The 15,211-nt window shown below is 35.2% G+C and overlaps 1 protein-coding gene across 4 annotated transcripts in view; it reads right to left on the bottom strand.

Annotated features, from left to right (window-relative positions):
- The window catches only part of PLEKHA7 (pleckstrin homology domain containing A7), a 139,440-nt gene that overhangs the window by 25,553 nt on the left and 98,676 nt on the right, over window positions 1-15,211 (bottom strand). For all 4 annotated transcript variants that reach the window (XM_032222637.1, XM_032222647.1, XM_032222628.1 and 1 more), the window contains 7 exons: window positions 14,611-15,133; window positions 13,838-13,924; window positions 9,424-9,477; window positions 3,906-3,974; window positions 3,734-3,814; window positions 2,311-2,460; window positions 606-707 (listed from right to left, as the gene is read on the bottom strand). In XM_032222637.1, the coding sequence (XP_032078528.1) occupies window positions 606-707; window positions 2,311-2,460; window positions 3,734-3,814; window positions 3,906-3,974; window positions 9,424-9,477; window positions 13,838-13,924; window positions 14,611-15,133 (1,066 nt within the window). The remainder of the gene's footprint in view (window positions 1-605; window positions 708-2,310; window positions 2,461-3,733; window positions 3,815-3,905; window positions 3,975-9,423; window positions 9,478-13,837; window positions 13,925-14,610; window positions 15,134-15,211) is intronic.

Raw genomic sequence — 15,211 nt, 5'->3', positions numbered from 1 at the left:
GAAAAGGTACAGAGAAGTGAAATGAATGAGAAGTCTGTCATGCTTGCTAGATTGAGATTCTTTATTGGTTGCTTAAAAGGAGAGAACAGAATAGGGCTGTTTACAGGGTAAAATTCCCAAGAATCTATCATAACATATTTTAAAATATAAAATAAGCCACCAAATTATAAAATCAAACAGTAGTCAAACATCACTAAAAACTCCTCAAATGAGGTGCCACCAGCAGATAACAATTTATTTGATAGCAATAAATTAATATAATATACATTGGAAAAGGAGACCACTCATATTTCTAAGAAAATTTCCTTGGCAAATTAAAGATGTCTCGTCATCCCAGAAAAAGGGTCTTATTTGTTTTTTTTGTCGCAGCATTGAGCAACTGGCCAACAAGTGGGACATCAGATGCTTCTAAAGATTTGGTATATTTGCATGTACATATAGTTCTGGCATACTGTGATATAATATGCATGTGAAGCTTTTTTTTTCCTCTAGAGAAAAAAAGGCTCTATTTCTCATCAAAATTAGATCTCCCAGTGAGATGAGATTTGACTAAAGCTTCAATATTTAGGGAACTACAAAGTGCAAAAATTGAGAACTAGCCTCACCTGAGAAAAACATGATTTATTCATCTGTTCTTGCACACTTTGTTTCAGCTGGTTCACATCTTTTTCCAATTTCAGATATTCATTCCAAGCATTTTCCATTTCCTATTGACAAAGACAACAAGCTCACTTTGCCTTGTCATAAGCAATAAAAAGCTATGAAGCTGATGGTTAATGAATCTATTTAAGCAAGTACTTTATGCAAGTGTAAACACAATTAAAAGTACTTTAGGCTACATGCACACAGCTCTTATGTATATGTAAAATTGGAAAATATATAAAAAATGGCATATAACATAAATGCATAGCTTTCATTTCCTTTTGTTTCAACATCAGGGGTGTCAAACTTGATTTCATTTAGGGCCGCATCAGAGTTATATTTGACAACTCCGGCAGGGGCATGGCAAGGGCGGCATCGCCAGATCGATGTCACTCATGTTGAGTGCGCCTCTGGCAGCCTGAGCCCCTTGCCAGTGAAAACAGGCTCCCAAGCTCCATTTTCAGCTGCGACAGCCTCCTGCAACCCTCTGACAGTGAAAACGAAGTTTGGAAGGGCCTCACGCAACCCTCCCAAGCTCTGTTTTTGCTGGCAGAAGCACAGCAAGCCAGGGCTTTGCTGTTTTCTGGGCAGACTCATGGGCCAGAGCTAAGCACCCTACAAGTTAGATCTGGCCCCCAGGCATTGAGTTTGACACCCCTTATCTACATGATAGCACTGGGTGAAAGCATCCACTGTTTTGGAGTTCTGTTTCCTTAGTATGCTGATGATACCCAATCATATCTTTCAAATTCAGACTGTGAGGCTCTGTAAAGGTTCTGTCCTAGTGCCTGGAGGCTGAGTAGAATTGGACAGAGAGGAAACATCTCCAACTCAATGCTAGCAAGACAGACTGGCTCTGAGTGAGTCCCTCAGAGTTGGGGATAGACTATCTTTGACCATGGATGGGATAGCCCTTATCCCTTCAAAGTTAGTGTGTAATTTAGGAATCTTCCTGGACCTGCGGTTCTACCTGGAGAAGAGCTGTAGCCAGATAGCCTTTGCATAGCTTAATCTGTTGTGCCAGTTTTGTTCATTTCTAGATCAGGGAGCCCTTCAGACAATCTCTCATGCTTAGTCATTTTGGGGCTTGAATACTGCTATATGCTCCATATGGGGCTATTCTTGAACACCACCCACAAGCTTAAACTGATCCAGAATGTAGCAGCATAAGTAGTGATGTCCATGTCTCAGTATGTCCATGTAACACCTTTTCTTCATAAGATCCACTGCTGGCCAGTTTGTTTCTGGTTGTAATTTAAGGTATTGATTATTACCTATAAAGCCCTACGTGGCATAGGGCCTGGTATGCCTATCTCTCACATATCTGTCCAGCCAATTTTGCAGGGTTAGCGTACTCCAAATTCTTTCAATGAAACAATGTCATCTATTCGTACTCTGGAAGTATATCCTCCCTTTAGAAGTGCCTGCCTCTGAAACAAGGTTCTCCTGAAATCCAGATGGTCCCCACTCTGCTGTTCTACAGAAAAGCAGTAAAGATCTGGCTCTTCACCCAGGTCTTTGGCAAGGGAAGGGTGAGAAAATGGTTTTTCATAGTTCACCAATCCTATTTCAACAACCACCAAACTACATTGCCATGCAGTTCCAGTAGACTTGACATGGAAGATAGGTTTATATATTAAATTAATTCTTAAAGCACCTTCTACTTACTGTAGATACTTTGGATATTTCAGCCCGAATACGTATGAGATCTTCTTGCAAAAGTTTCTGCTGATATGTAATTTTTTCTGTGTGCTGTGGTTGGTCTTTGTATTGTTCCATCTGTCTATGTAATACTTCCAAGACAGATTCCAGCTGATCCTAAAGAAAATATTTTAAACATTTAAAAAAAAAATCTGTACAAGAAAAATTTGAGAACATTTTAGAAGACCTTCCTTTAATTTAGTGTTTTAAAAATAGTAATTTTCTACTCCAAATATAAATGTATCTGTCTGCCTGCCCCCTGCCTGCTTATATCTCCCTCTCTCCACCCACCATCCATCTCAAGGTCCAAAGATCTTGTATTCTTCAAATCCAGTCTTGGATTTGGATACTGAAGGTGAGGAAAATTTGTTCAACTTCTATGGGGGAGGGGTAATACCTAATCTGCATAATATACATCACATCTCAATTACTGCAATTAATTTTATTTAGGGAGACTTCCCAAAGAGTATTGGTTCAGAATATATTAATATTCAGAATATATGAATTTGTTAAAGGTGATGGCATATAGTTTGTTTCTGGGTTCTATTTAATATATGTGTGAACAATTTAATACAAAAATATCTAGTACAAATCTTTCCTCTTTCTACAGCAGTCTTCTGAGGATGTTTTTTAACAACCCCAAATATATGTTTAACAGATCATGAATAAAGTTTTGCAATGAGAGCATCCCAGCTTTGAAAATCACTTTCAGAGATGATACCCTCAACTTGTCTGAACTTCAGCTCTTTGTAAGCTAGGAAGATGAAAATGAGGATAGATATATTAGCATCATTCAGATATTTTCTTACGCTTTTTAAAAACATGTCCTTCCAGTTGGGAAGTTATTTAAAACAAACAAGAATTGCACATAGACTCTATAAGAATTTAATATAGACTCTATAAGCAATTAATATTTAAAATGAGAGAAAAGTTATGAAATAAGTAACTTGAATGTAATCATGTTGCTGTCAAGCACCAGGGAAATCAGGAAATTCAGGCAGTTCAAAAGAGTATAAAGATTTATTGCAAGCTTAAGGCTTAAGCTATCTACAAGAATCTGAATGACTAACAGTCTAGGGAAATTAGCAAGAGTTAAGAATAAAATAGAATTAAAAGTGGGCTGGACTTAGATGTCTTGTGGGCGCTCAGAGATTCATGACTGATGATGCGTTTGACCCATGTCTCAAACTCAGTCTGGTCATCTCCCTCAATTGCTTACTTGAAATAAATTGGAATAATTTATTAGAATAAATTATATCACAAACTGTATAGTTACAAAGATCTAATTCTAGTTTTACTTAGTACATACTCATAAATCAAAAGGACATCGAAACCCCAAAACAGAATATTACAAAAATAAGATGGTGTAATTAATTGCAAAGATGATTACTTTATTTTCTTTAAGGGCTATTATTTTGTCTTCTAGATCTTGCAGAATCCTGTCTTGCTCACAGAAGACACTCAGCTTTACCTAGAAATAAATATATATATGCACACAAGGTCAAATCAATAAAACAAAATGAGATTTTGCAAGGATCAGAAAGAAGAAACCTTATACTTACATCAATATCACTTTCTCCAATTTTGATGGGTTTTGCATGTCGTTCTTTGAATGTATCGCGCCCCGTCATCTAAAATATAAAGATTTAAAAGTAAAAATCTGGAAGTCGTAAAATGTTAATAGCAAAAAAACCAGCATCCTTTTCTCTGAAAAAATGTTTTTCTACTTCTAGGAATATGAGTAAATGCTATATCTAAGAGGTTCCTTTAAATTTGGTTGCGTTCAATATGGCAAATTTTCACATCAAACAACTAGTATTCACAATATGCATTTGCATGCTCTCGGTTCTGTCTGTTAGGGAATGCCAACGGGTGGGGTTCAGGTAGAGATCCTTTTCTGTGGTGGTACTCTCCTTTGAAACATCATAGCAATAGCAATAGCAGTTAGACATATACCGCTTCATAGGGCTTTCAGCCCTCTCTAAGCGGTTTACAGAGTCAGCATATTGCTCCCACAGTCTGGGTCCTCATTTCACCCACCTTGGAAGGATGGAAGGCTGAGTCAACCTTGAGCCAGTGAGATTTGAACCGCTGAACTGCAGATAACAGTCAGCTGAAGTGGCCTGCAGTACTGCACCCTAACCACTGCGCCACCTCGGCGCATCATCTTCTCAGAGATGAGATTAACCCTTACAGACATGATTTTGTCACTTGGTTTTGCTATCTGAATGCACAATCAAACTTCTATAGTGGTTATGTTCAGTGTTATTGAGTGTTTTTATACATTAGTTATGAATTGTGTTATATTGTTTTCTTACATAGTTTTAATATTGCTTTTAATAATCATGTATTTGAGATGGGCAGTAATACAAGTTGAAATAAGTTCTTATTATCATTACAATTTTCCTGAGAATTTATGTGACTTACAGAAAAATAAAATCACTGACAAAGGGATAACCATATTATCAGGTAATGTTATTTTAAATCAGTTTAAAAATCAAGAGACTTATAATAAAACTGGTGCCTCTGTTGGAAATGCTTCTCAGTTCTTAAACACATGCAGTCAGCCAAAACTTACCTGCATTTTTCTATACAGAATACAGATATAGATATTACACTACTTTGCAGAATATTTCATTTTGATAATTTTAATATTTTTATTATATTTTATTCTAAAACTATAGCTAACATTTTTCCATAACTCAATTAAGATTATACAGAATCATATAAATCCATTCAGGGAACTAACCATCATGTGGTAAACAAAGGATTTTAAAGCTATTCGTTCTTTAGGAAGTAGAAAAGAAATACGTACATGAGTGGGAAACTGGGAAATTATAAGTTCAAAATTAATCCCTCACATTAATTTGAGTCTTCAAAAATTACTACGTGTGAATTGCAATTATATAGCTAATATAATAATACTAAACTCACCTTAGAAATCTGCTGCAACTACTGAGATAATGTATGCAAAATGCTTTGGACATTCAGAAATTGTTATTTAAGTACTAGAATTAATACTATTATTTCTATTTACCATTCATGACTATCTGTCCCAGCTCCATCTTCAAGTTTCCATCATTGTAAACTGATAAAACGGAAGCCAGATTATCAAATACAGGAAGGCTTATTGCCTTTTGCAAATAACTAGACCGAATGCTTTTCATTGTGATAAAGTACTGTTTTTAAAACTCTTGCTTAAAATATTTTGTACTTTTAATACTTCCTAAATTAAGCAAAAATTGAAACACATATATTGACATAACAGAATATAACAGAATACAACCAATAGAAGAAATATGCAGGCAACAAAACCTTTCTCAAACCTAGGGATACACATTAAACTGAAGGGGAAAAATGCAATTATATCCGATACTGAGACATGTAAAATTATATCGTTGTGAAGGCAACAAAATTAAAGCACAAGAGCATGCTTTGTATTTCTATAAACGTAGAAATGGAATCACCAACACTAGTTCCCAACACATGAGAAAATGAAACAAAGCACTATCAGGCCAGCCAATAATATTGCAGAAAGCCTCCCCAAATCACACAACTTGCAAAAAGCTCTGGTGTTATATATGTGTCAGGAAACAACTGGTAATGCTTAGCTATTTCAACACTGACGGCCACTCGAAAAGCAATGGAATGATTACATTTCTGTTACAAGCACTCTTACATTTATACTGGATAGTAACCCTTGCGCTGAGCTCTTTAGCACTTTGTAAATCATGTTGATCAGAGGTCCATTATTTTTTATCTGTTTCAAACAAAATTTACATATAGATATCTTGTTACAGAGGTAAAGCTGGCATCAGAAGTCTATGAAAACAGAGAAATCAGAATATGGTATGATTTTTTTAGCATCACTTTTTTCCTTGCTGCAGTTTCATGATGCATATCATAAAAACATCAACCTTGAATGAAAGGATGCGGACACTGTAGCTGCAGACCGAGAACTGTGGAGAACATGTGTAGCCCAATGTCCTTAGAATAGGACATGGTAATAATCATCATCATCATAAACTGAGGTGGCAGAAAGAAAGGACACGGACAAAGGCTTGTTTCCTATCCTGTGCTGTTCCTGAATAAAACAATGCTCAAATCCTAAACTTATGTGGTAAAACCTACCTGAAAGATTTATAATAACCACATAAACATTTATATTGTAAATGCAAGCAGAGTGATCTATTGAATTCTAAAATGCTTTAAATTTTTTCAACATTTATGAACTATACTTGTTTTTGACTTTGAAAATACTAGGATGGTACAAGTAAACCTATGTAATATAGCTGCAAATTGAGCCCTGGATTATTCACCCAAAAATAAATTGGGCAACCTTAAACAATTTTCCCTATGAATATCCAAGGTAAACTGAAACTAGGCAGAATAAGGCAGCAATCTAACCTAAAGCATTCCAATCCAAGGAGTTCACAGATCTTAGAAATAAGTATTTAAACTTCCACTCTACTACTTGATTTGGTGTAAGGATTCTACAAGATAATTAACATCTAACAGAATCTTTCAGAATGTCACAGATAAGACTCTAAAATCTATTTTTCACTTTTATGTAACCTCTGAAAAGGATGAGTAGGTTCACTTAGTCATCCAACATTATTATTCAGATACTCCTCTATCCCCTGGTTTCCCAAGCTACTACAGCCTTAGAATTTAGATTCTAAAGTCACACAGAAAGTAAAAAAGTACAATGTAAAATAGAATAGCATTCCTATATAAAAACACATACAAAACATTTTGACTGCCAGGGAAGGCTTTTTTTGGTCTTTACTTTAGTTTGCTTTTTCCTGTATGAAAACCAAACAGTCATGAGCTTGTATCATTTCAGAAATATTTATCAAGATAATGAAGTCTGGTAGCTTTAATGCAGCACCCAACCAACTCTGGAGTCTCTTGAAAAGCTAGAAAGGATCAGACCTGGTTGCCAAGAAAAATACATGGATGCTTCTCTGAAACAACTAGAAGTTGAACTTAACTTCTCAGAGATACTTTCTAATTTCATCTTGGTAAAAATGGTATCTTAAAATCTGGAACAAAAACCTGTACAGACGGATTCCATTTAAAAAAATTCATATGATGTAGAGACCTTATTTTATCTAATATGACAGATTAAGATGGCATTTAGTCTGAATGCAGTGGGACAGAAATTCCTTTAAGATACCAGATTCATAGCCTGAGAGCACAATTAAATTTGACCCTGAAATTGATACCCAAATAGAATCTCTGATTAGCTAACACTTTTTATTTAAAAAAATGTGCCATGTTATTTCCTCTTGGATAAAGATGGTCTTTTAAATGTAACCTCTGCCTTGGCAACCTCCAGAATTATTTATTGCAAGTTTTTTTTACCTGAGACACATTCAGAAACTTCAAATGCAGTACTAGATTCTTAATGGAATTCTTTTTTTTAAAACTAAATATACCATTCTAATGCTTAAAGAGTTTTATTACCTTTCTGAGCACTGCTGGGCATAATAAAAAACAGAGGTGAAACCCAAAATGTCCTAAAACCAATATAATGGGGGTTTTTTATATATGAAAGAAGACCATTATGCTGAGATTCTAATAGTAAGTTATTCACTGCTTTACTTATTTTGCCTACCTTAATATAGTTAAGATTTGTGTGATGTTTACTTTATCCTTTATTCTTATGACCCCAGAATCCCATAAATCATACTTTTGAATTTCAGCAGCAAAACATAAAAATGTGGTAGCACTTGGCAAAAAAATGCATCAAAGCTCTGCAGATTTTATTTTCCTTTACATTAATATCAGAATTCTGCAATGGATAAAGGGATCAAGCAGCTGACTGCTTTGCTATATACCCTTTTCCCCGTGGCATTTGGAAAAGGGTGGGAAAAAATAGAATTCTTCCCTAAAAAAGAAGCTGTTAATTTTTGAACTAAGTGAAACCCAGCAGGTGTTCTTTTCTACATTTTACTTAACATTATATATGTCCCAGGATCACTTACTTTATTCTATTCTAATAAGCCAAACTCAGAAGTCAGGGCTTTGTTTCTAACTTCCAATTATTGGCTTGTTTGGGAAAAGCAAAGCAAAGGTTCTGTTATGCAAGTAACACTGAATAAACCACAGGTGGAGCTCCCAGTATCTTGTTACATGACCACAAAAGTGCTGTGATTATATAATTGCATCCTGATGCCAATAAATCTAAGCTGCAGCAATTGTGTGATGTGATCACATTTTTTTTTTCTAATTTGTCTTCCTGCCCCTAGAAATACTGACCACGGGATGGGGAAGATTCCTGTTTTGTTTAGACATTCTACTGCTAGAAGGAATCCAGCATGACTTTCACCTGTCCAATCTAACATAAAGTAGCAGAGAGCAGCTGCTCCTTTTTCTACATGCTCGTTTATATTTATCAGATTAAAACAGTTGGAAGGGACCTTGTAGGTCATTTAGTCCAACCCCGCACGCAAGCAGGAGACCCTGCCCCATTTCTGACAAATGGCAGTCCAATCTCTTCTTGAAAGTCTCAAGTGATGAAACTCCCACAATTTCCAAAGGCAAGTTTAACAGCGCATTTTTTAAAGATTTTATGCCAACATTAAATTTTAATTATAATTTTAATTGAATTTTAATTATTTTGCCCTCTTAGGAAATTACAAATTTAATCTGCTAAAAAAACTATCGTGGATTGGATTTAGACAACTGGAGGTAGAATGCTTTCTTACTTTCCTTTGAAGCATTTCTATCTAAAAATCTAGTTCAAAGGGTGGGGAACAACTGAAAAGGGGAGTGACAAAAAACAAAACAAAAAACAAAGACCCAGAAATCCATCCTCTTGGTAATAAGAGGAAGGACCTTCAAATTTTTGCATGGAACTTCCTGGATCTCCCTGAAAGGAACAGACTGAGTTTTGTTTTCATTTTGCCATTTTATATTTTATTTGCAATTTATTCTACCTATGCACAAAAGAAATCTAATTAACAAGTGATTTATAAGGCAACCGTATAACATAAACCACTAGGGAAGTATATCTGGGGAAAAAATGAAAAAAGTAACATTACTAGAATGACATTTTATGTGGATATGTTTTACCTTCAGATCCAAATATTCAAGGTCTTTCTTCAGCTGGATGTAGGTATCATCAGCCTGCAAATAAAAGGATACAGCAATAGTAAAATATAATTTACTGCATAATAAGACTCTGTTTATCAAATATGTCTAGAAGCTTCTGCAAAAATCTATATATTCAAATGGAAGATCTGGTGTGAAAAAATATTGATGATCACTATAGGGCAGCAAAGAATATTGAATTTTCTATTTCTTTTGGCTGCTGTTTATGATCATTTGAAGTTTTGCAGCTCAGATCTTATTGAACATAATGAAAACTATCCAGCAAGGAAGAATAGTTTGTTCTTAGCTTTTCCAAGTGATTGTTATAGTTGAATGAAGTGAACAAGTTAATCAATGGAAGAAAACACTCAAAAAATAAAGACTCGTTAGCTACCAAATTAGGTAACGTGCAGTACCACATCTGAAATTACTTTAAAAACTTTACTTTTAGGAATCAGACTTAATGTTTGACTACTTAAATTCATCAAATGACACCACAGTCATCATTTTAATCACATTCATTATTTAAAGCATATGTTTCCCTCAGGTAATTATAATATGAAACCAAAAGAACTGAGTGACTCTCAGAGCATATTAAAAATGGACACTCTGGTGACCACCACTGTTGCCCATTAATATCCTGAAACAGAGCCACTCTGAAAGCTAAATATAAATTTTGTTCTAGTTAGCTGATGAGTAGAAATTGGCACTAGGAGTTAGCTTAGTTTCTGATAGGAACAAAAAATTCCATAGAAAAGTGAAATGGCAAAAGGAGGGAAGATGTCTTTCATAATAATGCCAACATAGGATCAAGCCTGCCCCAAGAAAATACCCAAATTATATTCTGCATAGGTCCCAATAGAAAGTAGGAACGGTAACCATATGTACAAGGTTTCCCTGAAAATAAGACAGGGTCTTATTTTCTTTTGACCCCTGAAATAAGCACTTGGCTTTATTTTCGGGGAGGTCTTATTATTTTTGAGGTGCAGGAGGTGGCAAGCATGGTCACGTCATAGCTGCTGCTGTGTTGCAATATTTTCAGGGAGGGCTTATTTTCGGGGGAGGGCTTATTTCAGGGCATGCATTCAAAAGCCTGATTGGTCTTATTATCTGGAGAGGTTTTATTTTCAGGGAAACAGGGTATATGGTGTGTGTGTGTGTGTGTGTGTGTGTGTGTGTGTGTGTGTGTTCCAGCCTAACTCTGGAACACCTCAAGCAATTTCAACCTTGGTTGAAACTTGGTATACAGATGATTTACTCTATGTAAACAAATACTGTGGGAATAAGACACCCCTAACACCCCTCGGGGGGTGTTCTATTGTGCCTTAAAATGACTTCTACTGTACAGCATAGTGGAGTTGCCATAGTAATGGCTTCACAGTACTCCACAAGGGGGCTCCCTCTGGTAAGGGGGAAAATCCAACATTAGAAATTACATTTGGTCAGGACATTTTCCACCTATAAATAAATACCTGGAAAATGTCGGGTTATCAGCTAGTAAATAATTATATAGGAAGCAGAATCTTCTTGGGCATTTGCAATGGGAATTATTTAGTGAGGCCATATCTAAAATGAATCTGAAGCATTGTACTGTTCTAAAAATAATTGTAAAAGATGACTGATGTTTTCTGTCTAATTTATTTAGTCCAAACTTCAAACTGACATTTCTTGCTTTACATAAATAGCAACTATGTGAAACTCTTATGAAAACTTATCTGTGTTAAATTGCAATTGATTTCTGATGCAAAAGAACCCCCAATATATACATGAAGAAATGACATAATTCTGAAATATACCATATGTACCCAACAGGAAAAGGTTTTCTTTTTCCCAAATAAATATTGTAAATTGGTCATTTTACATTTACTGATTTGATTCTACATTTGCTGATTTGGTTTCAAGAATTTCAAATTCTTAAATTGTTGAAATCAAAGAAATGAAAAAATGCAAATATCAGTAATCACCAGGTATCTTTAATGATTTGAACACTTCTCTACTGAATTCAAATCATTTGTGAAACATAAAACTTCTCTTTTTGCCCTTCACTATCCAGTTATCTCTTTAGTTGCCTTACATCTGCTTACTTTTGTTCCACCATTTTCGCTTCCCTTCCCTTTCTCTTCCCTGAATAAACTCCCTTCTCCTATTCTATTGCCATCCTAATTTTTCTATGATCTGCAAGGGAAGAGAAGATTGTATGTGTACATGCATGTGCATATGTGTGGTTTTTACTTCTGTATGTAGGTGTGGATCATTTAATTTTGCAAATATAATTTTCAAAGATAAATATAAACTTTACACTCTGCAAATGTATATTTTATAAATGTAGAGGTAATTTTTAGTTCAATTAATATGCATACATATTTGTTTGTAATATTTATGTATTGTAATGCTCCTAGGAAAACTGACCCATAGCAGTTTACAACAATCCGATAAATATGGGGATGGCTGGTGGCATGCTCGCTGCCTTATTAACCTTTTAGCTTGGTGAATGTTTTAACCTTGACTCTTATTCTTAACTTGCACATTTTAACCTTGCTTTTAATTTTGGTTTCATTTGTATTTTTAGTTACTTTTTTATATTATTTTATTATGTTGTTTGTAAACATGTCAGAGTCACTAGATAAGATGGACTGTATAGAACTTTGATAAATAAATAAATATTGTCCCTGCTTTTTTTTTTTAGAACATGGCTTCTGATAGAATATTTCTGGGTGAGATAATATTATAAGGGAGAAAATCTATATGAGCAAAAAAGAATGATAACAGCAGGATGACAATCAATTAATTTTAAAAAATTGGTATGTTATCTTACAGGCAAATATGCAAATATTTCTAATAAGAAGTTATTAGTTTAGCTAATTTTTTTTTTTGTGTGGCTTCTGGCAGATACACAAAAACACCCATCCATACATTGGCAACAGGAATGGGAAAATTCTAAGATTAACCTCAACTAGCACTGGCCACCCCAGACTGACATAATGAAGAAGCGGGATACTCCGCAGGATTTTGCCTGCGTGCATATGCCTACAAGCAGTCCTCAATTTATAACCTTACTGGGACCAGGAATTTCTGTTGCTAAAAAAAAACAGTTATGTGAGTCATGCCCAATTTTACAATATTTTTTGTCACACTCATTAAGAGAATCTGACTACCCCCATTTTGTCAGAAGCCGGCTGGAAAGGTTGCAAAAGGCAATCCTATGCAACTCCAAGCCATTGTCAGGATTGTAAATATATGCCGGTTACCAGGCGCTCGAATATTAGTCATGTGATCATGGGGATGGTGTGACAGTTGTAAGTGCAACAATTGGCCATAAGTCACGTTTTTTAGTGCTGCTGTAACTTTGAATGGGAGCTAAATGAATGGTGGTAAGTCAAGGACAACTTGCAGTCTCGCTTTTGGTAGGATTGTCTACAATTCAGGGCCACCATCTTTTCAGATAAGTACAATATATAACTATCCTGGTATATTTAGATCTTCCTTCATTGTTAAAATACATGATTGATAGAGAGAAAAAAGCAGGATGTGAGAAATGCTGGTTTCCACTGTAAATTATCAGAAAGCCTTACTTTTTTTAAAGTCAAAACAGATGAAACTAAAAAGCAATAACATACTTTTTAAACAGGCTTTGTTTTAGAACATAACGCAGCATTCACAAAAGTAACACCAAAGCAAACTAACAGCCAAAGTGCAGTTACTCATATACCACAGCCCCTATAGTATAAAAATGCTGATAATTATTTGCACGCAGGAGCAAAGTAAAATTATGAATGATCCAGGGACTTGAACAGACGGAAGAATGGGCAAGGAAGCATGGACTCAAGCATGGCACCAGTGAAGCACTTGCAGAGTCACAGAACATCATATGCAGCACAGATGAGCCAATCAGCAGCTGACCTGATAAGTGGAATTGGTTGGCAAGTGCTGTAGTAATTGGGCGATTGTGTAATTTCGTATGTGAGCCAACTTAGCCTGATGTCTCCTTAATCGAATGAGAAGCAATGTTAGCTCTTCAGGCTGCAGGTATTTGGACACATTGCAAAGAGGAAATTAGCAGTTTTCAGGGAGAGTCACCATAGTTAAAAATCTTTACTTAACATGCCAATAAAAATGTTTATCTGACATGACTGAGCAGTTATATTTTTATATTTTGGTTTGAAGGCTAAAAATGTATGTCACAACACACAAAATAGGGCCAATCCCTCTACTGGAATTCTATTTACAGTTCTGCTTAAGAATCCAATAGCAATGAAAAAGAGCACCATTAGTGACAGGAAGTTCAAATTACTTCATTCCATAAATATGGCATGAAAAGTCAATAAAGATTTAGACAACTTTAGAAGTTCTATTGGAATCTACTAGTATAGACAAGGAAACAACAGCCAATACTTACCGATTTCCCATGCAAACTTGGAGCACTTACAGTATGGGTCATATATCCCATTGTAGGCATGGAACGTCTATCTATGTGTAGAGAGTTCTGTATAAATTTAAAGGCAGCATTAAAGAGACATTTCAAATGGGAAAAATATTTTTCTATTCTTTTACACTTTAGAGTTCCTAGCTTCTGTGTCCTGGACTGATTTATACAACTTTCTTCCCAAACAAGAAAATATTAATTTGTAAATTAACACTTTTGGTTTTTTTTACAATATATGCATTTTTTTTATCTTTGTATATGTGTATTATATCTCTTTACAAAGTGGCATTGTCACTGATTTTTTTACATGGTATGTCTGTTTAAAGAACTATCAGTGGAAACTTTTTGCTTAGTAACAAATATTTTTGTTCTAAAAGCTTGATTCAATGAGCTAAATTTTCAAAAGTTTACACACGGATAATTTATTGAAATCAATGAGATTAAATGTAACATTCTTATAATCGTGCAGTGTGCTCAACCTTCTGTCTCTCAAGAAGTGACAATATCCGGTTCCCATTCAGATAACTTTAAACTAATGAGCAATTAAAGCCCATATGAATCTTGTTTCTCTAAACCTAAAATTAGCTACACGCTACATGATCTGACCTTAATAAGAAAATGACAGTACATAACATACAACTTTATAATACTCAATTATCAGATAATCTGCAGATTAGATAGCATGGTAATTTAATTTAAATTAACTGATTAGTAAAACAGGGTGTTTTTTTTTCCTATTTACTCACTTTTACACTCTGATTTCGAATCTTCCTTGGTGAGCCAACAAAAGGAACGTCTATTGTTTGTCTCTCCTCAGCTGGTTTGACAGTAACCCTTTCTGCAGGTGTATGCGGTCTTCGGGATATAAAAACTTTAGGTGGTCCTGGTGGAGGTATTTCAGATGGGGAAGGGGGAACCGAAACTGAACGTGGAACGTCTAATGAACTTCTTTCCTTACTACTATCTGTGAAGTCCGGAGAACTAATATAAACAGGTGCGGTTGGGCTCCCGTGTTTAAACTGCCTTCTTTGTTGCCATTCATACAGCTGCCAAACAGTACCATCTTTGTTAGCTTTTCTCTCATCATGGGACATCTTCAGGTGGCTTACCCGATCTTGAGCATATTTGTAGTCACTTGGCAAATCACGATTTGAGGGAGGGGAGCTTCCAGAAGATTGCCTAGTATTCTTTGGCAAAGTATGATAATTTTCAGGAAAAGATACAGAATGGCTTGGTACTTGGCGAGTAAGAGTCTGGTCAGATGCAAGACTGTAAGAAAGTGGCTTTGTTAGGAATTAAGCAAAAAGCAACCCTTATTAAAAAAAAAATTGCAAAATTGAAATTTAA

This window comes from Thamnophis elegans, chromosome 1 (assembly GCF_009769535.1).
Source record: "Thamnophis elegans isolate rThaEle1 chromosome 1, rThaEle1.pri, whole genome shotgun sequence".
NCBI classification, from domain to species: Eukaryota; Metazoa; Chordata; class Lepidosauria; order Squamata; family Colubridae; genus Thamnophis; species Thamnophis elegans.
The sequence above is the reverse complement of the archived record's forward strand: the minus strand, read 5'-3'. Positions and strand labels throughout refer to the sequence as shown.